This window comes from Atractosteus spatula, chromosome 7 (genome assembly GCF_055471065.1).
Source record: "Atractosteus spatula isolate fAtrSpa1 chromosome 7, fAtrSpa1.hap1, whole genome shotgun sequence".
NCBI classification, from domain to species: Eukaryota; Metazoa; Chordata; class Actinopteri; order Semionotiformes; family Lepisosteidae; genus Atractosteus; species Atractosteus spatula.
In genome coordinates, this window is record NC_142712.1 from 33,025,770 (window position 1) to 33,053,676 (window position 27,907).

Consider the following 27,907-nt stretch of genomic DNA (forward strand, 5'->3'; position numbering starts at 1 on the left):
AGCAGCGTACTATCAGTAGTTCTGATTTGAACTAAATTCAGTTCTGTGAAAGACATTTACAAAACTGTGCGTCATCTGAAGGATTAGCGTAATTTAAAACAAACTACAATGAAAAATAGTTGCAGCAACACTAATTTTATTACATCAGTCATTTTGCGTGACAGTTGACTGAAGTAGCCCCCGTTGGTATACAAATCAATTCTACACACTTTCACATCTCAACAGCTGACAAAGAATGAGTTTAGTCTCTCAATGAATTCCCATGAAGTTCTTCCACCCAAACTCTATCCAGTAGTCAGATGAACGCATTCCACAATATTAAGTCATTAAAAAAAAACTTCTACCACATATGACAAAACTGCCAATCCAAAGCTTACAGCATGCAGGAGCTGTGGTACACATCTGCAGGCCTCCTCTTGAGCTGGACCCTTTGCTCCCAAATAACCAGAGAGGAGGCATCAGCAGTGCCTGGAAGTGCACACCCACATGTAGGTAACGTGTTGGTAGAACCGCAGGGACAAGGACCCACAGGTCAGACAACTCTGCTCTGGGTGGGTTCGGAACACTTCGAGCTAGCCTGTGGTATTTGAAGTCAAGGGTCTGTTATCTGAGAAAAATTCTCCAATAATCTAGATCTCATGCAAAAGAGTTATCTTCTGATTTTTTTCAAGGAAAAGTAATACCTATCAATTAATCCTTCCAGTAAATAAAGAAATTGATATAAACACACTTACAAACATAAATACATACAGAAACAAGTAAAGGCTTAGTCCATGCTGAAAAGAGAAGAAACGCACTTTTCCACAGCTGAAATGTTGGTACTTTTCTACTCTTTTCAGCATGGAATAAACCTTTACTTGTTCCTTTGCAGCCTACGCATGCTGACGCAGCTCCCTGCTTGAACTACATTTGGTATACGCAGTATATGATGGTAAAAGGGCCCATCCTAACAGCTCCTTGCAACTGCACTTCTGAGGTTCTGCACATTAAACCACTAATTCTAATCAAAAACAAAACTTACACAACATAGCAGAAAAGCGCAAACACGCAAAATTTGAATTTCAGATTAAAGAGGCCAATATTCACCAGGTACAGCACAATAACGCAAACAACCTTGGTCAAAGTAAGTCAAAACAAGAAGTTGTAAGACTGAGATGAGATCTATGACATCTACTGAAAAACATCAGGGACAAAAGCAAATGAAGGAGCTCTACAGAGAAAGAAGAGAACAAATATATCAGTTGTTCTCCAAATAAAGGAGTGTCCCCTTCTCAACACAAGGATCACAATAAACACCAAAACAGACAGAGGCCACAAACCAATGAAGAGCAGCACTCTCCCCCCTTCCCAAACAGTCTAAAATGCAGACAAAAGACACCTTGGGCTTTGTTTAGGGAAGCAGACAGCTGCAGCTAAGGGGGGGGAGCAGGCCTTGTGGGACCCGTGCTTGGCAGGTAAACACTTCCTTCTGTCCTCCAACCTCGACACACCTGGCAACAAACCTCCAGTTCACACCAACAACACTGCCGCAGCTTTACACCTCCACCTCTGCCTCCACCTCCTGCTCTTAAGAAGAAAAAGAGCACTGCCTTCAATAAAAAAAGAAAACTGTGGGCGGCCTGTGTGGTCAAGACAGCAGTTTGTGCAGTTGACAAAAGCCCACAACACAAAGTCAGCAAGCGAGGCGACTATTTCCGTTTCGATCAAGAGTAGAAAAACGGCCAAACCAAGCCCATCTACAGACCACTGCAAGTCACATTTTTCACATTGCACGACAGTTTCCCTTCTCATCCAAGCCCAGGCTGACCAGAGGCACTGTTCCGCAAGAATCACTGTGACAACACTGGTGTTACCAAATCCACAGGGCTCTTCAACACAGTCTTGAAGCCTGAGCCAACACTCTAAAGCTTTCTAGTGTAGCGATTGCAAACATGAAGTATTTGAATGTAGCTAAATGGAAAAAGACACTTCAAAATGACCTCTTTACAAACATACATGTTAAAGATCTCTCACGACACCTTGGATCAGTTTTGCTACTGCAAAACAGCAGCAGCTAAATAATACAGCTGAACATCTATAGCAAGTTTTCAAAAAACAGCTCTACCTTCTTTATGCAAGTTTGTACAAGCTACAGTACATCAGAGCTCACTGCACAATACAAATGTTTCCTGTGCATTTGGATAAAGTCAAGTATTCTTTACTAGTACATTTCTTAACGGACAGTAAAGCATAAGATAGGAGCTTACACTCCCTATGGCTTTTAATGAACCGTTCTTGAAGTCTATCACCACCTTGAGGTAGACGCATAAGCCTAACAGGAAGCAATTATCTACTGCCCAAACACCCTCAAGGGTGTCATCCTTCGTGTTCACGCTTGAAATTTAAAACACTACACAAAATATTACAGAGGATAACTTAGCACATCTTAGTATTTTACCTGCCATCGCCAACAACTCTACTATACAAAATAAAACAAGGCTGCAAGTGATAAGAACAAAGACAAAATCCCTCTGACTTCAACAGAAGGAAGAGTGCTTTACAGGTCTTCCTCCAGGAGCTTGCAGCTACTGCAGCATGTCAGCCATGAACATGGTTGTCACGCACAACAACAGCCATGGTGCAGCTCAGAGGCTGTTACATCAATATGGCACTCCAACCACTCAGCTTCCTATGCAGGAGCTAGATGGAGACTTGGGTTGATTCAGAATCCCGGGACACTTTACACTCTACAGTGTCACTTATAATGTAAAAAAAAAACACTTTGTAGCTCGAGTTTCTTTTCAGATTTTAATAATAAAGGTGGAAAGGGGGGAGGTGGGAAGAATCAAGCAATCAGATATGCAGGATGGATGGCCAAGGAGCTCCACACACTTACCTTCTCAACTGTTACTTTGTGCCCTACAGACAAAAAACACTGTGCATTCAGGAATTCTAGGGTCCATTCGTCTTGGACTGATTACATTTGCTGGGAAAAAGCCTTCCACAAAATCTTCCACAAAAAACAAACTGGATTCAGGTTGCAGTACTTCAATAAAAGCCTGATAAATTCATTTCAACATTGTATGAAACCTGTTCCCCTAGAAGTGTCTAATATTAGATACAGAAACTGTGTGTGCAGAGTAAACTGCACTGGAATAAAGAGCCTTACTGGTAGTTAGTAAATGGGACTTCACTTCATGATTAAGATAATGGACACCAAAAGACAGTGAAGCCAAGAAATGGACCCATAAAGTCATTAGAAAAGAAATGACATGCGTTTCCTTTTTAAATTAAACTTTCGGTTACATCATGACTAGATTACAATGTTACAATCTAAAGAAAGGTTGGGTGCTCTTATTATTTAAGAGTTCTGCTTATAAATTACATTCCCAAGGATACAATTAAGTTGCTTTAATGTTCCTTCTAGACTCCGGACTTAAATTTATTTTTTTGCCCCACAGCTAAGTTTGGTTAACAAGACAGCAAGCAACACAGCTGTTAATCTGTACCAGGGTGGGGAATTATCTATCTCAACCAGACAGCCCTTTGATTCCTACAGATGCCATTCAATAACAATGGCGACTCTCCAAAGACGTACTTTGCTTGCAAAACAGTTGCAGCTCCCGCCTGGAAGATCAAATCAGGTAATTCAGAATGTCTCTGGTAACCAACGCAATCCACCCATCCACCCATTATTAGCATGCTGCTTATCCTCGTGGAGGCTGCAGAAAGTCTATTCTGGAAGTATGAGGCACAAGGAGGTACCAAGCACAAAACTACACATGGCCTCCGGTGTGACACTGGGAATGGCTTTGCTCAACTGTTCCCGTCAAACTCCAGGCAGCAGGCCTGCATGAGAAGTGACAAAACCAGGGTACCCCACACAGGTAGACTGTGCAAGCCAAAATCGAACACCCAGGATCTGGCACCTCTGAGACAGCAGCATAAACTACCACACCACCCCCCTGCCCACTCTGTCAGAAACCCACCAAGACCTCACCAGGGGTAACAAGTTATGGCAGCTAACAGCAGAGCTCTTGGCTGCTACTTCTAAAGGCTCAGCAGTGTCCATTGATGACTACATATTCCTGATGACTTGGCACTAGAGTCATATTCTGATTATGTTTCCTAAATAAGATTACCCTGATGATTCCCAAAAAGATGGAAAAATTCACCTAATTAAGTTCTCCCGGGACCCCCAAAGTTTCTTTCAGAGGTTTTATAAAAAAAACAATCTTCATCTTTATTTAAAGTGAAAGTAGCATTAATGTCAACAAGATTTGTTTCTTAATTTTAAACAGTAGCATATCTACAATTAATCTAATATTAAAGTATTCTTCCAATAATCATTGATCAGAACGCCTTTTTTTTCCCCACAAAAACCACCAGGACTTATAAAAAAATAAACTCCATTTAAACATATATACCACTTTCAACTATAGTTCTGGATGAAAGGTTTTAATCTTCTCAGGCAATCACTATGTACTTACAAAATTAAAAACTCACCTATCAGGCCATGATATATTATGCCTTTTTCAGGTGGAGCATTTTATTGCAATGGTTATTTGCAGACTTGCTTAACTTGTGAATCGACTGTCATGTGCCCATTTACAAACGCATTACCATGCGTCTATTTGCGTACATATTTCCATACAGAATCATCAACATTAACTATTGGAAACACTTTCACATAGAATTTAGTGTTCAGGAGCAGCGATTATCTCTGGAATACACAGCAGACGATGTCCTAGTCATACCAAATAAAACAGGTTTCATGAATGAAGCAACCTAGCCTTGGTGGAGAAAAATGAAAAGGATTTCTGTATAAACACAAGCATAAAGTCCAGACAGGTTCGATTTTTCAAACACCAGCTTGGTCTTTCTTTAATTTCCACAGTTTTAACGGCAAGACCTGCTGTTCCAAAACCCCTCAGCCTGCAGCTTCTTTCCACTGAACGAACACTCTCAGCAAGTTTGTCTTCAGTTTAATGCAAAAGTGTAGTGAAGTCTTTCAGCTGTTTCTTTAGTTATTCAGCCTACAGGACTCAATAAGATAGGCGTCACTTTATTTAGACAACTGCATGTTGTCAATAAAAAGGAAATGTTTTAATGTATGTGACTTTCAATGGGTGTGTGCTACAGCCAATTTCAGCTTTGGTTCAGATTGAGGGACAGCTTCAAAAACCAGATTAAAAACAGCCCAGACTTCTGACAGGAGAAATAACTAGAAGGTGTCTAAGGATCCCATACCTCTACTGGTCTGGAGACAGCTGCTGTAATGAACCACACTCCTACAGTGTAAGAACCAAATAAACACACAAAGACAGCCTTAAATCACCAGTATCAGTTTACAGATATTTTTAATCATGGACACAGTAGAATTCAATGACCTGAAGCTCTGGTCATTCCTGTCAGGAGCACCGGAAGATAGCTGTAACCTCCCATTACTGCAAACATGGGCTCGGGGTCTCAAGACGCTTAGGGGATAGCAGCATTTCTGATGCACAGCTCCACTAATTGTACCACTTCCATCACTCACAGGTGTCGGAGGCCTTGTGGTTGGAGTCAGTAATGTAATCTGTCCGCTTCTGCCGAAAGCCACAACTCAGCACTCTAGCACAGTCCTACTTATTTTGATATATCATTTTGAGTACAGTACAGCCCTGAAAGCATCTCAAATTTTGAAACTATTTTATTTAGTAGGAATAAACAACTTTGTGATGATGTATAGTCACGTACAGTTTCCTAGAACCTGCAAGAGCTTTAACTCTTCCCTGCTGAGCTTTCATTGTGTATCAGCAAGCAAGCTACGGTCACTTCATCTTTTCCCAACCTAACTGAAAGCTGTGCCCAATAATATCCCGATTATAACAATGGGTTCAGTTTGCTTCTTTTTCATTTCATTTTACAATCAAGCCTGGCGGAGTGAAAGTGATGCCTGATGCCAGTGCTGCACTATCTCAGAACCAAAATGCTGATCTTTCCTCGGTATTTAGTTACACGACTAGTTTCTCTGGCCTTCCTTCTCTGTGTCAAGTTAATTGAAAATAACAGTTTGGCACCACACTGCATGCTGCATAGGTTAAACAATGACTGTGAAGCATCAGGACTGAAAATTTGGCACAAGGGCAGAAAAAAAAGCCAGCTGCTGATCACCTCAAAACTTCGACCCATGGTGTCAGATTCATTTGATCAAAAGCAAACCAATTGGCCAACACAAACTGAACACGCCTCGGCACTGATGAGCAGCAGTTACTGCTTACAGTCATGAATACAGCTGGGCAGGTTTCCTGCACAGCCATAACCCCCATGCAAATCCAAAACACCTTTACCCTCATAATATTTCCGTGTCATTTCCAGGCATTACTCGGAAACGGCACCTGCTGAGCTTGACAAAAGGCCTTGGAGGCGATTCTGTCCACTGTCCCTTTGGACATAATAATCCAGCTCCTTCGGCACTAACAAATAATTTTTCAGTATGTCTCTGGACTTTCAAGCTGTTTTAAGCGAGATACTGTAATGATAGTGTGGGGAAAAAAAACATTTCCTTGTCAAGTCCTTGTGCAACTTTTGTCGCACACCACCTTCACTCTTCCTTATCTCCTCCCAAGTCTCCGAGTTCTTCTTTTTATACTAAAGATGTCAAATGCTGAAAACTGCACAGTTAAACACCAGATGCACCAACGTCTATGCATACGGTCCAAAATCAAAACTGAAGACACCCCGAATTCAGGCAAACACCGCGAGGTGAAGGAACAAACCGTGCACAGCTGACAGGGAGCCCCCCCCCACTCCACAGCAAGTTCATTTCCTAATCCAGACACCTCTCTTTCACACCGTGGGCCACACTCAAGGTGGGGGGGGGGGAGGGGATCTACGATACCGACTACGCCAACAGCTCAAGCCTACTTTTTACAAAATGATTCCAGTGACCCAAACACAGCAGGTATTTTTGTAGAGCCTCATGCCACAGCAGTTACTTAACTGAAGCAAGGATGCACATAAAGGGTGCAGTAGTGAAACCGGCCTGTTACGTGCAAATCCAACTGATCTGATCGTTTTCTCTAGCAGCTGGCTTTACCTTGGAGCGCACTCTGAAAGACGCTTCAAACTGGAGGAAGAAGGCAGAGTTACAAACCACACAAATATGACTATTAGTAATATTTTATACCTTGGAGACTGTTCACATATTTAGTAAAAGCAATACCTTGGCGGTGTAAACCATGAACATGTTATAAACACGGTCACTGCGCTTTCATTGGTGACCACACCAGTGAGCCATAAGATACGCACATTCTGTATTCTTTCACACAATAGCCCAAAAAACTCATAGCTTTATAAACAATGCAATGTCTTTTTTTTACAATAATCACATTTAGACCACCAGTATAGTACATTTTTCAACAAAAGAATCCAACCAAGGTAAAAAAGCAAGTATTATTTACTTAACACCAGTATACTGCAAAGCACTGTTCTCTCTAATTTGTAGGGAAATGCTGTAAACTACAAAAAGGCCTTCGGAATTTAAATAATCCGACACAGCTCTCCATATGTAGTTGAAACCTCTCATAGCTTTGCCCTGCCACAGCAAAACCATTCAGACAATGACGGCACTGGATCTCCCCGAATGTTCTTAAAACTAAATCAACTCAGACTAATTGGTTTTTGAAATGGAGGGTGGGGTTACATCACAATCTATAGTACAGTGCATCATAAATCGTACAGTAACATCATCATATACAAAGGCTTGTACAATCCTCAGCTTGTTTCACCAGGATTAAAACAAGAAATGGCTAAGAAGCCAAGTCCCCCCGAGAATTAACACCCCCACACACATTAAATAACTGTAACGACTATCACTACCTAAATATTTGATCCCGCAAATGCACTTAAAGACAGGAACAACAAAATGTGATGGGATGCTTCCCTCTTCCTCACTTAATATAAACTATCCTCAAAACATCATTTGCACGTTACATACTTCAAAGCAGTGAGAACATGACATAATGACAAACTATTCTCTTTTCTGTTAAAATACATCAAAAAACACTTCACAAAGGAAAAACTAGTATTTTTTTCTTCCTTTTATTTTAAATTCAAAGCCAACGTCCCAAAGCAGAGGAAAAGAGGATTTACAGCACACACAACCCCTTCTTTGTTTTTGTTTCACAAGAATGTGGCAAAAATTCAGGATGCAAACAAAATACAGGGTGATCAATATGAGGATGGCTCTCAGTAGGGCAAGAGTATCGGGGGTGGGGGGGGGAGACAGTGGTTCTCTCTCTCTCCTTGGTGAGTGTTGATGGTGCAGACGTGTGGAAGAATTATTTATTTTTTTACAGTGGCCATGTTTGAAAGCACACCAGTTCTACACCAATTCAAAGAAACGACTGGATTCAAAGATTAGCATTTCTGAGGCCAGCCTTGAAGGCTGTGGTCATTCAGAAATAAATAAATAAACCCTTAATCCACATCTTTTAATTCTTCCACAATAATCCCAGTGTAGTCTCACAAAATGGCCCAGATGGAGCAGTCCAGAGCCCCTGCTAACCACAAAGCCAACATGGAGGACAACACCCAAGAAACAGGCCTGTTAGGTGTATTAGTATTAGTTTCTTACACGTAAAGTTATTTTTTCAAGGAGGGGAATCATACGTGCACAAAGAAACTCGGGACTTTTTTAGATCCAAAAAATAAATAAAATGAAAGAAACGTGGTTACAAACAACCATATGGTACAAAATTTACATAAAAATATAAATTTGACATGTGGCGTTGGCAACAATGTTATTTAAATAACACAATGCTTCATATCAAGTCAATTTACTTGCTAATCCAAATAAAACGCGTTAAAAGGGCTGTGCTTTTACGAAGAACCGGGATAGAAAGATATGGGGGGGAGGGCTTGATATCTGATATCGTTTGATATGTAACGAGTGAAAGCTTGCGTTTCTGTTCCGGTGCCTTTTTTTTTTAAATGGACATAAACATAAGAACATAAATTGAAAAGGGGAGGCAAGTGTTTTTAAATTGTACTTCCTAGTCGGTTCGATAATGAGTCACCGAGGAGAATCCGGCTCCTGCGTGCGAGAGCACACGTACCGATCACTCCTCCGGAGTACACAACTTTCTCCATTCCCCGAAAAACAGCACATCAACACCGCAAATCACACTGCACGCCACGGCCCGAGCTCTCCCCGGCCCACGGGCGAGCCGCAGGAGCCCCAAACATGTCGAGTTTGGGGAAACAAACAACACCGGAGTAGGAGGGATTAAGAACATTTCTGACCCATTTTTTCAGTGTTGACGTAAACCGATTAGAAGAATAGGTGGCGATGCAGGTTTAATTGTCCGCTCGTCGTCAGTTTTTTTTTTAAAAAAGGTAAACGAGTTTTAAAAACATCCCCCTACACAGACACTTCCCCGTGGGGAGAACGGAGGCCGCCGGGGTTTCTCAAGCCAGCTTGCCGGCCCAGGCGCTCCGGTCCCCGGGCAACGGCGGACCTGCGGAGCCGCCTGTCCTCTCGGCCGGAGCAACGGGTCGCCTCTCCGCGGCCCCCGACCCCCGGGCTCGAGTGGGGAAGGAGCTCAAACTTTCGGACGATTTACACCCTCTCCCCCCTCCTCCTCCTCCTTCTTCTTCCTCCCCCCCGGCGTCACGGAACCGAACAGCTCGGATTTCCACGGACTGTCGCCCGGCCCCACGACACCTCCTCCCCGCACACAAGCGCACCTCGCTCCCAAACTCTCCGGGAGCTGCCCCGCTTACATCAAACCCACCTCCGTCTCTCCCCCCCCCCCAAAAGAAACCGGGGTGCAAGAAGGCGAGGGCTTCGCTCGTTAAAGCCGTCCAGAAACGAGGCGTCCCGTCGCTAATGAGCATGAGCAGCAACTCGACCACGTCGCCTGCTCGGGTCGAGGCGAGGCGACTTCACCCCGGATTTTTAGACACTTTCAGGGTTATAACGACAGTAACAGCGCCCGGGCAGGTAAACGGAGGAGCAGGGGGAGAAAAGGCCGTCGAGGGCTTCGATTTTGATCCACCCAGGATCGATAATCGAGGATGGGGAAACCGTTGACTATTCGGCAGCTCAACTGAAAGTTGTAACGCCAGCAGCCAAGAAAGAGTGTTGGGTGTCTTTGTGAATATCCGTCGACAGCACAGTTTTGAGTTTTTTTTATTATTATTATTACTGGTGGGGGGGCTTATGTTCAAACTCGCAGCTACGACATTTAAATGAGGTCTTGAACTGAATGGGTTTACCCATTAATACTTCAGGAAAGCAAAAGGGGGCAATTTAAAAAAAACACACACGGCGTCAGTTTGCATTTATGCAACTATAAAGCTCTCCTGAAGCTCATGGACGTGTTTTTTGGCTCCCTGATGTGTAAAGAGAAGTAGGGCAACTGTTTTTTTCGGCTGGTGTCCCTGTGTTGTGTCAGAATCTCTTCGCAACCACACACACACACAAAGAACCGTCTTCCCTGAAGCCCCGAGACGCCATATTGAAAACTTCTTAAAAAAATAAAACAAATGCACGTAAAAAAAAACTCCCCCTCCCCCCGCCGCACACACACAAACATACACCCCTAAAACATGACAAAAGTGAGGGACTACGGCGTTTTCTCCAGGGGGCCCGCTGGACCTCTCTTGACCGCACTCACCGGCGGCGGGCGGACTTTGCAGATGCCCGTTTTCTCGGCGATAGGCCGGATCTTGTTGATGAAGGCGAACGGGTCGGCGAACTCCTCCCAACTGGGCTCGAAGACCGGGCACTCCGGGGGCGGAATGAACTCGTCGGGCCGCGGCTGGGTCATCATGGTGGGTCCGGTTCCCAGGACCGGGGGGTGTCGGTGGCGAGAGGAGGAGGAGGATATTGAAGAGGGGGGGGAGGAAAGGGAGGTCGAGGAACAATTCGAACCCTTTTGGCGATCTTATTAACCCAGATCCAAACTGCGCTGGTTTCGAGCTCTGTCCGTAATCCACCGTCTGCTCCACCGACTCTCCGGCAACTGCTCTTCCCTTTAACTCGCTGGGTACTCGCCGACGCTCGCTCTCCAGCGCGCACACACACTCGCGCACAGCCGGAGCCCTGCGCTTAGGCGCCGGCCACCTCCGCCACGGCAACTAGTCCCCTGCAATTCTCACAATTTGGCCTCGATCATGTACGACCCATCGATTTATTTACTTATTTCTTGGCCAGATATCTCGGAAAAGGGTGCTTAATTGGATCGTCGATTTTAAAAAAAATATATTTAATTTTGAGACTGTAAATGTGAAAAACCCATTTCAAGTTCAGGAAAGCAGTTTAGACTATTCCACATTTCTGCGTAATATCTCCAGGTTTTATATAAAAGTGTTGGCTTCACGAACACATTATCTTGAACATTATTTCGTCTTGTATTCCAAAGCTCTTTAAAATACTAGATTTATAAATGCTACGATATACATTTCTTGGACACACAGAGAGCAGAAATACTGAAATATTATTCTCTACGTCTGTCAATCTTCCACCTTCGGTGTTCTTTCATTTGCACCGTTTAATGAATTGTCCCGTGTGTGAACAGGAAACTCGAGTGTTGTGTGGATTAACATCGCGTTTTTACTACCAAATGACTGAAGTACAGCAATAAACCCCCGACATGTTCCCTGTTCGTTTCAAATATGGACGCCACTACTACCGTGCCAGACATCCCGGGCACACAAAGACCAAGGACTAGTTCTTATTTTATTGACGAAGTGCTTAATTCCTAACAAAAAAATACGCGAAACAAGCCGTTTATCGAAAAGCCGTTTGGAAATGACCTTGTCGTTGTTATTGTTTTTAGTACTTCACAGCCCTAGCTTTAACGTTTCGGCCATGACTTTGGTCAATTTAGATCCCACGACACCCCATTCCTTTTCAAAACTGCCCAACTCTACTGTTGACTGACGGTACTGCCGTTTTTTTAAATCCTCCATAATTCATTTGTGACATTTCCCCACATATTGCATCGTCTTCAGGGACCAAGCACAGACTTCAAAACGGACGTCCAGACGCCTGGAACAAGGCAGTGGAACAATTTGAATAAATAAACCCTTGTTATGAGAGACCTAACGACAATCTAAATGCATAACCTTCTTAAAATTCCCCCCACTGCATACTTTACCACAAAAGCACAGTGGGAAACAACGCTCTTAACTCGTTGGGTTTATGAAAATTGAAAATGTAGATGCCTTCCACAGCTCAGTGACAAATACACCCAAATTCAACCAACTATTTTTTTTTTTTACAAAAGAATGGGCACAACACAAGTCTGAGCGCTTCCCATTAATGTTTACTTGGGCGGAGGGATACGCTTCAGCTGACAGCTTCACGGTGGCCGGAACTCGCTCTTTAAATAGACTCTGTGGAGTTGCTGATAGGGCGCAGCTCAAGAAGGAGGGGGGAGCTGAAGGGAGGGGTTTGGGCAAGATTCATTGTTAAAAGCAAAAAAAGTCGAAATGAAGGTTTGGAATAAAAATACAACGTGCACCTAATATGCAAACATGTTTGTCTTGTTTTTTTTTTACAGAAGTCAACATGAAGGTGCGTTGGGTTTCCCCTCCCTCCAGTACATGTTTAATAAAGGGGCGATTTATACAAATAAAAAACTTGCATACAAAATAAGATCACGCCTCCGACGTACAAGGTAGGCAAAGATCCAAAAATAGCGAATACTGTACTACCCACCAACAAAACAGGAAGCTGCGAGGAACAATGTGTAAAACAGACTGGTCAGGATTCACACATCGCTTCCGTGTGAAAAAAAACCGAAAAGAATGAGCCCTTAAGTTTTATCTTGGACACGTAACGTCTTTAGAAAAGACGCTCCCTGACGATTTAAAAAAAATGTCCTTCAACGAGCTCACACCGCCGTGGTCCGAAACATCCACATCGAAATATTCACCATATTTCGCCCTATAAACTACACAGAAGCACTCATATATATATATAAACACTCATGTAAGCTTAAATCTGCCTCATAAATGTCTTAATTTGGCAGCCTGTGACACAAAACTCATAACATGGACCAGCACGAAACCTCCTGTAACAAGTCAGTTCTGTGGCTGTCATCAAAAGTAAATAAACGAAATTGTCTGTACATGATCAGGTGCTACCGTGGAGTGAAAAACTGGGGTTGTTTTACTGTAATGAATATTTAAAAAGGCATTTTCGTCCGCGAGTAAAGCGAAACACTGCTGCTTGAAGTTGAAGTGTTGTGTAAATAGGAAACGTGCTCCGGGGTACCGGAGTACCGGAGTACCCCCCGGCTCAGTCACAGCCTGAATCTTAACGGCAGCCGCCTCGTTAAGCATGAAGTCGGGGATCCGGAAAGCCACCTTCTCAAACGGTGACCCCGAATTTCCTACCTTTCTCGTTAATTAGGGTGACTTTTACCAGATTTCAAACGAGAGTGGAGGTCAGCTACGATTCTTCCCCCACACTGACGCTGTTTATGCAGGTACAACGGGTTCGATAGGTGACTGTCCACTCCGTGTGTTCAATTATCCTTTGATTGATGAGTTTATTGGAAGCATCGCAAAGAGGACCCAAAGGAAAAGAGGAAGACGAAAGGACACATGCAGGCGAGACAATGGTGTTTTAAGCAGGATAAAACACGAGAAAGACCGGGGCGCGATCACACATCAACTTATCTCCCTGCCTGACGAAGAGGAGTGGGTTTAATTAACCTGAATATGAGGCAGGTTCGAGCCTCTGTACCATATTATGTGATTTTATGATCTGATTATACGTCTGTCTCTTAATACACAAAGCCCTTTCACAGTCTAAACAGCAACCTTGATATGTGTACACACGATGAATATGGAGACGATAACACCTAGTTCAAAACAGATCAGTCTCAAAATGCGAAACATGATGTCTTCTACTGTGAAACGGAGAGTAACAGGTATTCTGCAGGAAGGCTGTACAAGGTATTACCACAAAGTGCGCTACAACATCGCGTTTTTATGACTCAACACAACAGCAGTACAGTAAAACAGGAATACGGAAAGTTCACTCGAGTTTCCAATAAAGAAAACTACGGCGGTCACGTCCTTCGAATCACTTCTGTTGCTGTTGTTGTTTTACTTGTAGCGCTTCGTAAAAAAGTTTCCGATCTAAATTTTTCCTTCACTTGGAAGGGAAAGCGGAGGCGATTGGTTTGCAGGCTTATGGCCGGGAGATGCGTCGTTTCCCCCTGCCAACTTATGCGAGTACGTTTTGCCGGCCGGCCGGTTGTACTGTTCTTTAGGACACTGAAAGATTAAACACCATCTTACTCGGTCAGATCGACGGGTTTTGACTCTAAAGAGAAAACCCACCGGGGTGTGATCGTTCCTCTCACTTCTTGATCACAATCCCATTAAAGTACATTAAAATAACACTCCCATATCGGTAAACCGAACTTTCAACAGCTGACAACAATTGTTGTGCTCATCTGAACATTTCTGCAGTTTAATTAGAGATGAATTCTAAATTGACTCCACACAGGAGAAAGAATAAAACGCATTGTTTCAGCTGCGGAACTCGTCGCCGTAATATTTTCAGTTGACGGGTGTTTTTTTTTAAAAAAAAAGGTTTGTACTTTTTACTCAAAATAATTCAAACGTAAGAACAACATTTAATAGACAGGACATTTCTTAGACATTTTATTTCCGTTTATATACACATACTCTGTGTTCATGCCGACTCCATTTTGGGCTTGGCGTTGTGCCACAAACTCGTTGCGTCGGCGGGGCAGTTCAAATATGACGTCTTTCCGTACCATCTCTATGGCCAGCAGGTGTAAAAACTTTTACATTTTTCACAGTGTTTAAAGGGGTATTTATCATCCATCACAATCCCCCAATTGTATTGATTCACCCCCTTTACAACGCTTGTAGAAAGAAATAGGTGTATGTAAATAACGGAACTATGAAAATGTGAAGCGTTAGGATTTAAAGTATCTCGTACGGTACACATTACATAAGATACTTCACCTTCGAATTAGAAGTCCTATAATCAGGCCAGGAGAAAAAAGGAACGATACATTTGAAAGTAGTATATTTAAACGCCTCCCTTAAGGTTCATCGTGGGGATTAAATGTCTCTCCTGCCAAGACTTTTTCCCCATCCTCTCGGGGCGGCGCTATAAAACTCTTTCAGCCTTCAGGTTAAGTCTTACAACTGCACAGCACCTACGTATTAAAGCGTAAAAGCATATTGATGAGGACACTAGTATTTTTTTTTAAATACAATTTTCGTATTTTAGCGACCACTGCTAAAAGAGCAGGGCCAAGTCTGTGTACGGAGCCAGTTCCTGCGGTTGCTGTGAATTCTAGGGACCCCTCAGCATCAACCAGCCGGAGACCCATGGACAGGTTCAGGGCCAGCACGTAGCTCACGAATACGCTGCTACTCGCAAAACGCACAGCTAATCAATTTACACAGAGAGACAGGAGAAAGTGGCTCTTTGAGTCGGCTCGCCGGAAGGTGAAATTTATACCACGTCAAATTTACACAAAATATACCGTTACTTGCGCTGCGAATGTCTTTTCTGTGCGACAGCATTGTAGTGGGAGCGCGATGCTTCCGAGATTCCAAGACTGTGAATGTTTTGGACCAAAGATTTGTAATCCTTTCTTGATAACGGCGTGAGCACGTTTTTTTTCAGGAAACTGACACCTATGAAACACCATACCGCCAGGACACGACAGACGAATGCACGCAGCCCAGATCCTAAAGATAATTTTAAAAAGTCGATCGCAGTACCCATGCATTTGTTATGAGTGAAGGCGAACGATCAATGCATTTCACATTAAATCAGCCCAACTGGACGACGCGCTTTGTCAGAGGAGATACTACTTCCCCAGCTGTAGCTGTTCCGGGAAATAACAGCGCTGCAAGTAGCCTATCAAGTTTTTTAAGTGATATTTCAAAAAAAAAGATACAAACGAACAATAAATGACGCTTATCACCCCCAAAACTATCTCCCACTTCCTCGGTTAACACGTTTCTATACATTCATGACGATAACCAGACAAAACATCACCGAAACATTCTCGCCTCTGTTGCAATCGCCCGGCTTTCAGTGGAAAGAAAAACAATCCGCTGCTTTTTCTCATTTTTTTCTCCTCTAAACTGATGGCGCCTCGCCGCGTTAATGAGGGCTATAACACAGCGGCTCTAGAGAACAACCCTAGAACTCTAGAGACACAACGTGTCTGAAGGGGTGATCGCCACTGGGGGTTAATAGGCAGGCTCACTACGGGGAGAATGGTTGTTGCTAGCGTGGCTGAGTAATGCCACGGATATTTACATAAAGGTGGGGGGCGGATGCAACCGTTTTCCACGTGGCAGGACAGGAGTATAGGTTGTGCAATAGCCGTGGTCTTTCGCTTAAGGGTATTATTCCCTGTACCTCTGTACTTTATTAATCGAGGTTTATTACAAACTGCAGATCAGCCCGGATACGTTTTTTTTTTAACCGAAGCTATACAAACGCTGCATATGGCCGACGCCAGGAAATTGTTGCATGAAAACGTCAGAGAGATGGCACCCACGAGTCTCTGATCCCGAGATCCCAATCACGTGGCGGCCTCTCCGTTGTCAGAACCCCGCTGTTGCAGGTCCGTGTGTCATTACCACATCCTGAGGCCAAGGCCTCAGTTGCATCCGACCGAATGTCACCCTTACCGCAGGAAAGGAGCCCCCAGCGAGTTGTGCAGCGTTTTCCGCTAGAATACGCTACTATCATTACTGACGAAGCACTGTTGCTGCGGTGCGGCTGTAATTTTAGGCAAGTTTGCACACTCCGCGTACGCCGGTGCGAATAATAATGAAGTTTCGGTTTGGGAAAGCGGGGCCGTGCTTCGAATTATTTTATTCTACTCCCTGCTCTCGTATTCTGCAACCTTTTATCGGTGGGGAAAAAAAACAACCTTTACAGCTCGTAAATCTCGCATCCAAAGTCGTCGCGAGTTTCAGGCGTCAGTGGGACACTCGAAGCACCTTCCGTACAGCCAGTATCCAGACATTCATCTGCAGTGGATAATGCAACTTAAAATTCCACCGTTTCGGAATTAGTCTCCTGCCAGCTCATCAGGAATCCGGAAAAGGGCAGTTTATGGTTGTACACGGCCTTCATACAGCGATTACGTAAATCCACACAGCTAATGGTGACGGCTCTCAGGAGGAAACGCGTTCAAAAACGGGAACTCATCCTTCCCATTGCAAGAGCGTGGGAGTAGTTCACACAGCAATTCAACAGGACAGACTTTTAGAGTAACTACGCCACAGTCCCCTAAACTGCAGTGTTGAGGCAATATCCAACCCCCCCGGTTTAAGGATTTTTCGAGCTTTGTGATTAACAAAAGTTGATCCAGTCAGTTCAAGAGTGGATACTCAGCTGTTGACTTGTGCATCTATTAAAGAAACGGTTAAAGGAGGATTTAATAAACTGCACAAATTCTCCTTCCTGTGGAGATAAGCCAGGCTGCTGTGCTGCAAGCCCGGCTCAGTCACCACTGGACTGATTGCAATGAAAATGCCATCAGTTCCAGTTTGCCAGACTGGAAAGTTTTACAATTGGTGGAATACAGGCTGCTGGCAGGACTGGTCACTAGTGGGGCTAGTGGACAGTCACCTTATCCACATACAAAACCCCAAACCAGACTCACCCCCCCCCTTCACTCTGGCATTAAAAACTGAACAGCTCAAATCGATGTTGTTACAAGATGACTTTATTCAGCAGCTGCAAAAACACAAATATCAGGACGAAACGGTCGAGAGACGCTCTGGAGACAGGCTCGAGAGGGGACACAGCAGGGAGAAGGAAGTGCTCGTCATGATGTTGGAGGTCCTGCGCTCGGGGGGGGGGGGGCTCAGGCTGTGCCAGCTCAGTACTCCTCCCCCTCCTCCTCGCCCTCCACCGAGTCCGTGCCCACCTCCTCGTAGTCCTTCTCCAGCGCCGCCAGGTCCTCCCTGGCCTCGGAGAACTCGCCCTCCTCCATGCCCTCGCCCACGTACCAGTGCACGAAGGCGCGCTTGGCGTACATCAGGTCGAACTTGTGGTCCAGGCGGGCCCAGGCCTCGGCGATGGCGGTGGTGTTGCTCAGCATGCACACGGCCCTCTGCACCTTGGCCAGGTCGCCCCCAGGCACCACTGTGGGGGGCTGGTAGTTGATGCCCACCTAGAAGACAAGAGGGTAGAGCCTCTTTGGATCCAATCACTCACACCTGCAGCACACTCTCGTGAGAGGTTTGAGGGTGGAGCAAGCTGCCCAGCCATGATGTGGAAGCCAACAGCTTGGCTGCACAAGACTAGAGAAGATCAGTTAACTACCAAGTACCAGACAGGCTTAGATGGGTGGGCATCACCCTTGGCAAGTGAGGGAGGGTTCAGCCTTTGCTTTTAAACTCAAGGAGCAAAGACTACACACTTCTGAGAGGGGTTTAGCCATCCGTGTCCTAACTACTTCTTCCAATTCAGGCTCACAGAGGAGCTGGAGACAAGCAACAGGCACAAGGAATACACTCCGGATGGGATGCCAGTCCACTGCAGGGCAGGGGCACAGACACCAGGGCCAGTCAACCTGCCAGTACATCTTTGAACTGTGGGAGGAAACCAGTGTACCCAGAGGAAACCATCCGAACTCCACAGATGGTACCCCAGTGCCTGGCAGTGGTTATTCAGGGTAGTTGGAAGACTTATCAGGAAGGGCAGGTGCAGCACTTACCTTGAAGCCGGTGGGGCACCAGTCCACAAACTGGATGCTGCGCTTGGTCTTGATGGCGGCAATGGCAGCGTTGACGTCCTTGGGTACCACGTCCCCGCGGTACAGCATGCAGCAGGCCATGTACTTGCCGTGGCGGGGGTCACACTTCACCATCTGGTTGGAGGGCTCGAAGCAGGCGTTGGTGATCTCCGAGACGGACAGCTGCTCGTGGTAGGCCTTCTCGGCCGAGATGATGGGCGAGTAGGTGACCAGGGGGAAGTGGATGCGGGGGTAGGGCACCAGGTTGGTCTGGAACTCCGTCAGGTCCACGTTGAGGGCGCCGTCGAAGCGCAGGGAGGCGGTGATGGAGGACACGATCTGGCCGATGAGCCGGTTGAGGTTGGTGTAGGTGGGCCGCTCGATGTCCAGGTTGCGGCGGCAGATGTCGTAGATGGCCTCGTTGTCCACCATGAAGGCGCAGTCCGAGTGCTCCAGCGTGGTGTGGGTGGTCAGGATGGAGTTGTAGGGCTCCACCACAGCCGTGGACACCTGGGGGGCCGGGTAGATGGCGAACTCCAGCTTGGACTTCTTGCCGTAGTCCACCGAGAGGCGCTCCATCAGCAGGGAGGTGAAGCCCGAGCCGGTGCCGCCGCCGAAGCTGTGGAAGATGAGGAAGCCCTGCAGGCCGGTGCACTGGTCCGACTGGGGAGAAAGAGCCGACGTGTGGGTGAACGTGCCCGAGCTTCGGCCCTGCCTCAGGCATGGTGGCCAAGTGACAAGAGCCCCAGGCCTCCTCCTCCTCCTCCTCCTCCTCCTCCCCCGCTACCCTGTCCTGCAGCTCCAAGACGAGCCCTGGGCAGTCGAGACTCTTGCCCTGCCAGGCCCATTAAAGTCAAACCCAGCTTGGCTCACTTCTGCCAAAACTCTCCCAATGCACAGAGCCAGAAACCAGTCTCATGTATGAGAGGGGCTCAAGACATTCTACACAAAAAAAAAAACAGCACATGCATGTGGAATGTGTGCACTCGTGACTAGTCAATGAAGCAAACCACACTCCTAAACTCAAAGCTTAGTTCAGCATTGAAGTAGAATGGCTCTGGCTGCAGGACTGGCTAATGTGGAAGGTGGCTAGCCTGTCCCAGAACATGGGTTACACTCCACCGGGGGTCTGAAAGGAGAGTTAATGCCCCAAGAGTGTTGTAGTTGATGTCTTCCTGCCCATACATACAAAACAGATGGGGGGTGGGGTCTGTCTCCCCTCCTCTGGGCTTTACTCACTAGCTTGCGGACACGCTCCAGCACTAGGTCGATGATCTCTTTCCCCACAGTGTAGTGCCCACGGGCATAGTTGTTGGCAGCATCCTCCTTCCCAGAGATGAGCTGCTCAGGGTGGAAAAGCTGCCTGTATGTCCCAGTCCTGACCTCATCTAGGAGGGGGAAAAAAAAAAAGTTACAACCTCCTCAGCAACTTGTGCATCTTCACAAATCCCATGCTGCACTGCTGTGACACCATGGGAAATGGGAAAGCCTTCAGAGAAGGCAGCTAAAAGCTCTGCAATGTCTTTTCACAGGAAAACAGGTACGTTATTTCCCCAATCTGCTAGGCAGTGGGGATCAAACCCTCAGCTCTTCAGTCAGCACGTCAAAAACAAAGTTTGTTAACTGAATCGGCCTGTGGAGGCCGATCTCATGGGCTGCCTCCTCTTGCACAACAGGGACACTTTTCATCCGTGACAAAATCCTCTCTGGAAAGACAGCAGTCCTTCACGGAACTTGGAAACCTGTTCTTTGTGGGAGACAGTGCAAGCTTTCAGCAGGAAACACAACATGTCTTGGCAGTGTCTGCCAAGGTTTAAAAACACTTCGGTAAATGTTTAAGGATTACAGACTGTTCTATAGGCAGACAGTTTAGCAATCATGAGGATAACCCAACATCAGGTCTCCAACTCCTGCTTTGCTTGAAAGTTTTTGCTAGTACTTTCTCCTAATTTGGTAAAAAAAATATTACTTTAAGGTCCTGCAGTAAAGCACACTGCAAGCTACATTATGAATGAGGCATGTGCACACTAATGAGAATTTGATGCAAAGAGCTGGATTTTCAGGAGAGCTGATCAGAAGAGACCAAGCAGATGCAAGTGCGGTTCAGAACCAGAAATGACTGCCCCAGCCTAGTTCCGCTACATTACAGAGGTGAAACAAGCCCATCAAGAAGAGTCCCGGCCCCTTAGTCCAATCCACAGGCACCTGTCCATTAACCCCACACTTGGAGGTCTGAGGTGGGCTGCTCAAAACAAGAGCATTTCATGCAGTTACCCTTCCTTCCATTGGCAATACTGAAATTAAAGTTCATGCACTGCCTGGATTGCTGCTACCTTTTTTTTTTTAAAAAAAAAAAAACATGGCAGCTTCTTCCAAGCCACATTTTAGGTTAGCAGAAAACACAGCACAAAAGTAGTCATGAATATTTGATTACGAGTCCAGCCTGAAGGACTTTGTGGCGGGTCAGAAGTCTTATCTACAGGGAGAGATTTTATAAAGTCATCCATTAGCTGCTGTTTGTAGGCGTCGGATGAAGCTCTGAGCTGCTGCGTGTTACAGTAATGTACAGAGACGGGGACAGCCCTCAGGAGTCACTGTACAGACTGTTCTTTGTTCCAGTGGAACGGAGGGCAATCGCTGGCCAGGCCTGTAAATGCACAATCTGCACAAACAAGCTCCATACAAGCTTGAATAAAAATATGCAACACAAATCAAATGGAGCCGAAAGCGTTTATAGTTTTTTAACTAGGCGATTAGGTATTAGTGTAGTCACCAAGAAAGGCATCTGAATCACTTTAAGACTGATTTACACACTTTGTTTGTGTGCCACTACACAGGGAGGACCCCTAAAAAAAAAAAGGGGTAAGATTTCAATTTAAAGACCACAGCTCTGCTTTCAAGTCTGTAATTAGTCAGCTAAACAGGGCTGGGGGGCAATTTCAAATCCAAATGGCCACCCCCAATCAGCCATTTTAAAAATAAAAGGCGTTTTCAGCTGGAACGAGCAACGCTCGCTCAAGCCTGCTCACCCCCTACCCAGGCCTGAGCCCAGCACCCGAGTGCCACCGTCCCAGGATTCCTGGGACCTCTCCCCACCCCACCCACCCGCCCCCCCCAGTCCTCCCTGTCCCCAGCAGACTCACCAATGACCGCAGGCTCCAGGTCCACAAACACAGCGCGGGGCACATGCTTTCCTGAGCCCGTCTCGCTGAAGAAAGTGTTAAAGGAGTCATCCCCGCCACCAATGGTCTTGTCGCTCGGCATATTGCCGTCGGGCTGGATGCCATGCTCCAGGCAGTACAGCTCCCAGCATGCATTGCCAATCTGCACGCCCGCCTGGCCCACGTGGATGGAGATGCACTCGCGCTACACAAGCACACGCGGCGGCGCAGGACAGAGAGAAACAAGACAGGGGCGTTAGGCCGGGTCCTTACCAACCACTGTCGGCTCCAGGTCCACGAATATGGCCCTGGGGACGTGGCGGCCCGAGCTGGTGTTGTTGAAGAAGGTGTTGAAGGGGTCCCGACGGGAGCTGACCATCTCGGCCCCCTCCTGCACCACGCCGTCGGGCCCCACCCCGTGCTCCAGGCAGTACAGCTCCCAGCATGCATTGCCAATCTGCACCCCCGCCTGGCCCACGTGGATGGAGATGCACTCTCGCTGCGGGCCGAGAGCAACAGCATCATAACACCGCCACAGCGCCTCCAGCTGGCGGAACCACAGCAAGTGCAGCTACGGCTTCCACACCCTGGGGCTGCGAGTGGCTGGATGCCGTAATATCAATCCGTGGGAAATAAAAGACACTTAATGCTTCCTGCACGGCTGAAGTCTATATCTAAAGAGCGGTTTAGTTCAGTCTTTCCAGTACTAGGGAAAACTGATAAGTAATTCAGCTCACAAACAGTATTCAAAAGGGATAATTTATAAGGTACTCTAAAGGCCAAGGAACTAAAATTGGGGGGGGGGGGGGGGGGGGGAATCCAAATTCAAGAACACACCTTAAAGAAAAAGCCAGGAGGAGAAAACCGCTTTAAATGGCTGAAGTGTGGGAGTCACAGACTGAGCTCTTGCCAATATTGAAAAGTTCAGGATGCTGAAAGCACAGTGTTGAGTAACACCAAATATCTGTTTGAGCACGATTTTGCTACAAGGCTGAAGCCACATTAAAAACCAGTTTACATTGAAGCTCGTTGATTCTCTACTCCAAACTGTATGGCAAGTGCTCTGTAGATGTCATTTATTATAATGAAGCTCCAAAGGCAGGACAATGACCACAAGCAGCACCAAAAAAGAAAAAAAAAACAAAAACATTTGTAAGTCAGAGCTGTGACCAATCTTAACCCACAACTCCAAGTATCCTCCTCCATGATCGGATTAAGTGGACTAATTGCACTTGCAAGTCAGATCAGGAAGCCAAGAGAATTTCTCACTCCAACACCGATTTCGACACTGAAATGAGTTTGCGGAAAATGTTTCCTTTTGGAAAGCAGGCACGGCGTTTCGCAATTTGAATACCCCAAATTCCTGTCCTCATGCTAAATAGGGCGTGTCAGCACAGGTGTGCTTCTGGAAGGGAGATTTTGCACCCCAATATCAAGCAGGCTTGTGCCCTGTACTCCTACACGACGCTGGACAGCGTCGGTGAAGGGCCTGGCCCAAGACTGTCAAACTACAAAGTTCTCTCTTCGCCTGACCCCTGAACGAATGTCCTCTTTACAGACCTGGCTACCTTAATGGCCAACTGGTTTTACATTAAAGTGCTGCAGGGTTGCAAGTTAAGTCTTAAGTTCTGGGTAAACTGCTTTAATCTGTGTGTGAACATGGCTCAGGTGAAGTTTTTTCTGGCAGCTGGTTAACGAGGGAGGCAGCCTGCTGCCAAGGTCAGTGGGGAGTGGGGCCTTCGGTTTCCGAGCTCCAACAACAACCTTCAAAGCTGAACTGGACTGGGGCTTCTGGGAAGTCGCAGGCAGCAGTCCAGCGAGAGAGCACGAGCCCGTTTCCTACTCCGAAAAGCAAGGTTAAGTCTCCCGTCACAGGGCTACAGACAATGGTGGCTGTGGTGCAGTTTCCTGTACACCTCCAGACAGGAAATAAGGCTGAGCTGAAAGTGTTCTGTAAAGTGTGGCGTGCGCAGACGTCCACGCCAGTCTCCAATGAGAAAGCCCCCTGCGTCATGTCAGACATTATATGCAAACTCACCAGCAGGCTTCCATGTTAAGTGGACTCTTGAAAAGTCATTTAAAACTAACTTGTGCATTGGGGGCCAGCACTCCGCGGAACAGCCAAACAAAGAGGGGCCTGGCCAAGTCGAGCGAGTCCACTGGCTTTCAGGAAAAACTGGCACCGAACTCCGGATTTTCCTTCCGGAAGGAATCAACCAGCAGCCCAGCCAATCTGCTCCAGTACAGCAGATTCAACCTGTGCCTTCTACTTGGACATCAAACCTGTTTACTATGATCTTGAGAGGATGAGAAGGGATAACTTCTGACCAGCTGTGCACCAACTACTACCATCTACACAAGTGCTTGTTCCATCAAACCTGACTTAAGAGTATCAACTCCATCTTGTAAAAATCAACCTTCTGATCTCATACATGGAAACATGGTTACATGGAAAACCTCTACTTGCTAAACCTTTCCTCACATCCGCCTAAACAATCCGTTTACCACATTTTAGAAGCGTCGCTAGAGAGAAGGTGCACAGAAACCCGACATTGTAGAGCTCCGAGGACGTACTCGTCGGCCTTTTAACAAAGGAGGCGGCTTTAGTAACGTGTGAAGAACTGGGCCAGACCGACAGGAAAACGACTAAAGGAAGTTCGTTTTGATGCACTAAGCCGTCAGACCAGCGGGTAAAACCCACCTAGAGAAGGCAGCTGGCGGTGCTAGTCAGCCTCCAGATCTGCGAAACCCGACACGTCCGTGTCAAGACACCGCCTTATACAGAAGGCGTGGGGGGAGGGAGAGAGAGACCGTAGGGCAAAGTCGCGTTTGCGCTCACAGATGAGCCATCAATCATTTGCAGGTGAAGCAATGAGATCCCACAGCACCAACATGGGTGGTCGGCGTAGGACGGGTCTTTATTAGACGTCCCGTTCCATCCTGCGTCCTGCTCCTACAAATCCCAGCCCCCGATGCTGGACTTGCGACTTGCTCGGAACAGCAACCACTTATCAAGACACTTTGCGACACGTTTCGGCCTCATCTGAGCCAGCTATTCGCCTGTTCCGGAGAAAGAGGCGACACGCTTACAGCAGAACGAGCGCCCCAGTCTCTAATCTCCGACAACACTTTCCTTACGATCGCTCATCGACAATCCGCCACTTTTTAGTGCAAAGTCGGGCGAATCTGTGCCGTTTCACAAAGAACGCGTGGCGGTAATCCTCCACCCTCACCAGGCCACAAGTTACAGCGTCGTCTAAAGATCACTGTACGCACAATCCATATATCCTGGTGTCAGGGAATGGACTTTGATCAAGCACTTGAAACGCACCTCGCCAACACCCTCCGCACTTACACGGAAAAGATCTTTACCCCCCCCCGAGGAATCGTCCTCGCTGCACCCAGATCTCCCTCCTAAGGCCCCCCACGTCCACTACACCCGAGACAAGAGACAAGTTCTGGCTCCTTAGGCAGATCCCACACATCCCAGCGGTGGATCTTATAACAGTCCTTTCCTGCAGTACTAAAAGAGTTACAAAAGCTCTTTTGACGCACCAAAAAACGCTTCCGCGAATTTGACCGAATCATCATTGCATAATCCGCAACGCTAAGGAACACTTTCCATTTCAGAGACGTGCTAAACTACGCTCATTTTATCAAATTAAAAAAAAAACATCTCCCCCCTCTAAAGCGGGCAGCTATTGCCGACGAACGTAACAGTAACAAGTTATGCCCGTTTCAGTCTCGCATTGTAACTCTGGGAGCGCAAACTGCAACATATTCAACTTTGGCGCCTTTCGGGAACGGTAACTATCAAACGTGTGCGGTCGAAAAACAGACATACAAATAAAGTTACTTACCATTGCTTCTTTGGTTGTGTCTTAAAAGCAAAAGTTGTGGGAAACAAAAAAAAAAGTGCACGGGTTTTCCAAAAAACTATTTACAGACCGCTTTTTTTAGGTCTAGAGGCTGCAGGTTTTTCTCTTAGCTCCGTTGACTACAGACGCGCTACGGGTCTCCGCCAACACAGCAATGTCAGTGCATAGAGGGGATGTTCATTTTATACCGAGCGTGTAGCACGGCGGCTCGACAGCGCTGGGTTTTCATTGGCGAGTCCTCAAGTCAATCTCCGCATGCTTGGGGGTTTTATTGGGTGAAGAACCCGTACAACCAGCGAACCAGTGTCGGTATTGGTTAAACCGGTGCTGTAACCTCTATCCCAGAGCCGGGGTGAGCAGCGCCTTGCAGAAACGCATTTAAAACTCCTTTTAAAAGCCTCTTTAAACGGCACTAAGTCGGGGTCGACTACTCCACTGAAGCCTATAATGGTTTAATTTAATTCTGAATGGTGGGATAGTTTGTGCTTTTATGGACGGGAAGAAGGTGGGGGGGCACTTTCAACAATTCAAACTTATTTTTGAAATACGTAGGGCTCGAGTTCGCCAATCACCATGAGGTATTTTCTAAAATAACACTTCCCTAACCGGTTTGATCAGTAATGTGTTCTAACTTGAAGGTGACTATTCGCCGCAGAGATGGATATGTAAAAATGCAGTTCTGCCTCTCCTAAATCAAGTGGAAATGGAAATGTGATGGAAATACGATCAATGCATTTGGGAAAGAAATGGAAAAGGCAACTTTAGGAGTAAAACACATTTCATTGCTGATATATAATCCATCCACAGACTCTCTCACAATCATAAGAAGCTTATACCGCAATATCTGTGCGTTTTAGTGAATCAGATATATAGAAAACTAGTTCAGGTGGGGAGCTGTGTCAGCATGTGCAGGCTGCAAAGGCACATGTAAAGGTTTATTCCATGCTGAAAAGAGAAGAAAGAAAACAACGTTTTAGCTGTGGAGCCTTCTTCAGCTCCACAGCCGAAATGTTGTGTTTTCTGTCTTCTCTTTTCAGCATGGAATAAACCTATTACTTGTTCCTATATAAAAATCTATATTTTCTAGATTTCTATATCTATTTACTTGATGTAGAGAAAATTATTTACACGAAATCATTTTAGGGCCGTTCTTCAATGCAGACTTTCTCATCACGGCATGATACTAACCAGCATACAGCATGATACATTTCAAATATTTGGAATTTGTCTTTTTGCCTACCCTAACTTGCTCTCCATGAGACACACAGACAAGGAAAGAAGCTTGGGGTATGTGAAAAGACAAATCCCTAATACAAGAAATTGTAAATGGCCAATAAAGTGATCTTATCTTAATGAATTATAAGTCATACAATGATAATACCACTGCACACATTAAGTCTAGGATAATTATTTTAACTACATGCGCTTTTATATGGAATTTTCATCATTATAACATTATAGCCATTTGTACTGCACCCCTGGAACAGTTGGGGTTAAGGGCCTTGCTCAGAGGTCCAATGGAGTAGGATTTCTCTGCCAGCTGCAGGATATGAACCAGCAATCTTCCAGCCATAGGCACCGATCCTTAGCCACAGAGCCACCACACCGGCCTAAGTGTTGTATAAATGTATACAACACTTATTCCCCACAGCATACCACATGGAGGGGTGAGAAATTGCCTCACCTGTGGAATTAAGAGGTGACTTCAGGACAGCCAGATTGTACAGACCCAGAGGACATTTAACTAGGACAGCAGTGTCAACACAGCTATTCTTACAGATCGTGGACAGAGATCATTAATGACCAAGTAGTGTGGACGTCAGATTATAATATCCCATTCGAAGGACAGTACCTCCTATACTCACAGCTACCAGCCTACCTCTGGACTGGGGGAGACAGCCCAAGAGAACACAGGGAGAACATACAAACTCCGCACAGATAGTACTCCAGGTCCGGATTTGAACCCGTGCTGCCCCCTGTGGGTTATGTTATGACCAGAGTTAACCAGTGTTACCAGTATTGCCTGGGTAGGCCGGAAGGGAGGGGGTCCTCAGCCCGTCCACTTGCAGTCCAGGGAGCCTTTGATCTGGCAGTGTTGTCAGTGACAGCAGATTCACTTATCTAGTCAGTG

The 27,907-nt window shown here is 46.1% G+C and overlaps 2 protein-coding genes across 5 annotated transcripts in view; both read right to left on the reverse strand.

Moving 5' to 3' along the window:
* The window catches only part of kdm5ba (lysine demethylase 5Ba), a 42,741-nt gene extending 31,720 nt beyond the window's left edge, over positions 1-11,021 (reverse strand). For all 3 annotated transcript variants that reach the window (XM_088921006.1, XM_088921007.1, XM_088921005.1), the window contains exon 1: positions 10,644-11,021. In XM_088921006.1, the coding sequence (XP_088777132.1) occupies positions 10,644-10,799 (156 nt within the window). In that variant the 5' untranslated portion in view covers positions 10,800-11,021. The remainder of the gene's footprint in view (positions 1-10,643) is intronic.
* Positions 11,022-17,705: 6,684 nt separating this feature from the next.
* Positions 17,706-25,939, reverse strand: tuba5 (tubulin alpha 5). Of its 2 annotated transcripts, none has more exons than XM_088921009.1 (5): positions 25,759-25,939; positions 21,881-22,103; positions 19,977-20,125; positions 18,720-19,400; positions 17,706-18,173 (listed from the first exon to the last, which is right to left on the reverse strand). In XM_088921009.1, the coding sequence occupies exons 1-5, from the start codon at positions 25,759-25,761 to the stop codon at positions 17,880-17,882; spliced, it is 1,350 nt and encodes a 449-aa protein (XP_088777135.1). In that variant the 5' UTR covers positions 25,762-25,939; the 3' UTR covers positions 17,706-17,879. The 2 variants fall into 2 exon arrangements, with proteins under 2 accessions (XP_088777135.1, XP_088777134.1); XM_088921008.1 differs by lacking the exon at positions 21,881-22,103 and adding an exon at positions 22,172-22,397 and having other exon boundaries at positions 25,759-25,936.
* Positions 25,940-27,907: the final 1,968 nt, after the last annotated feature.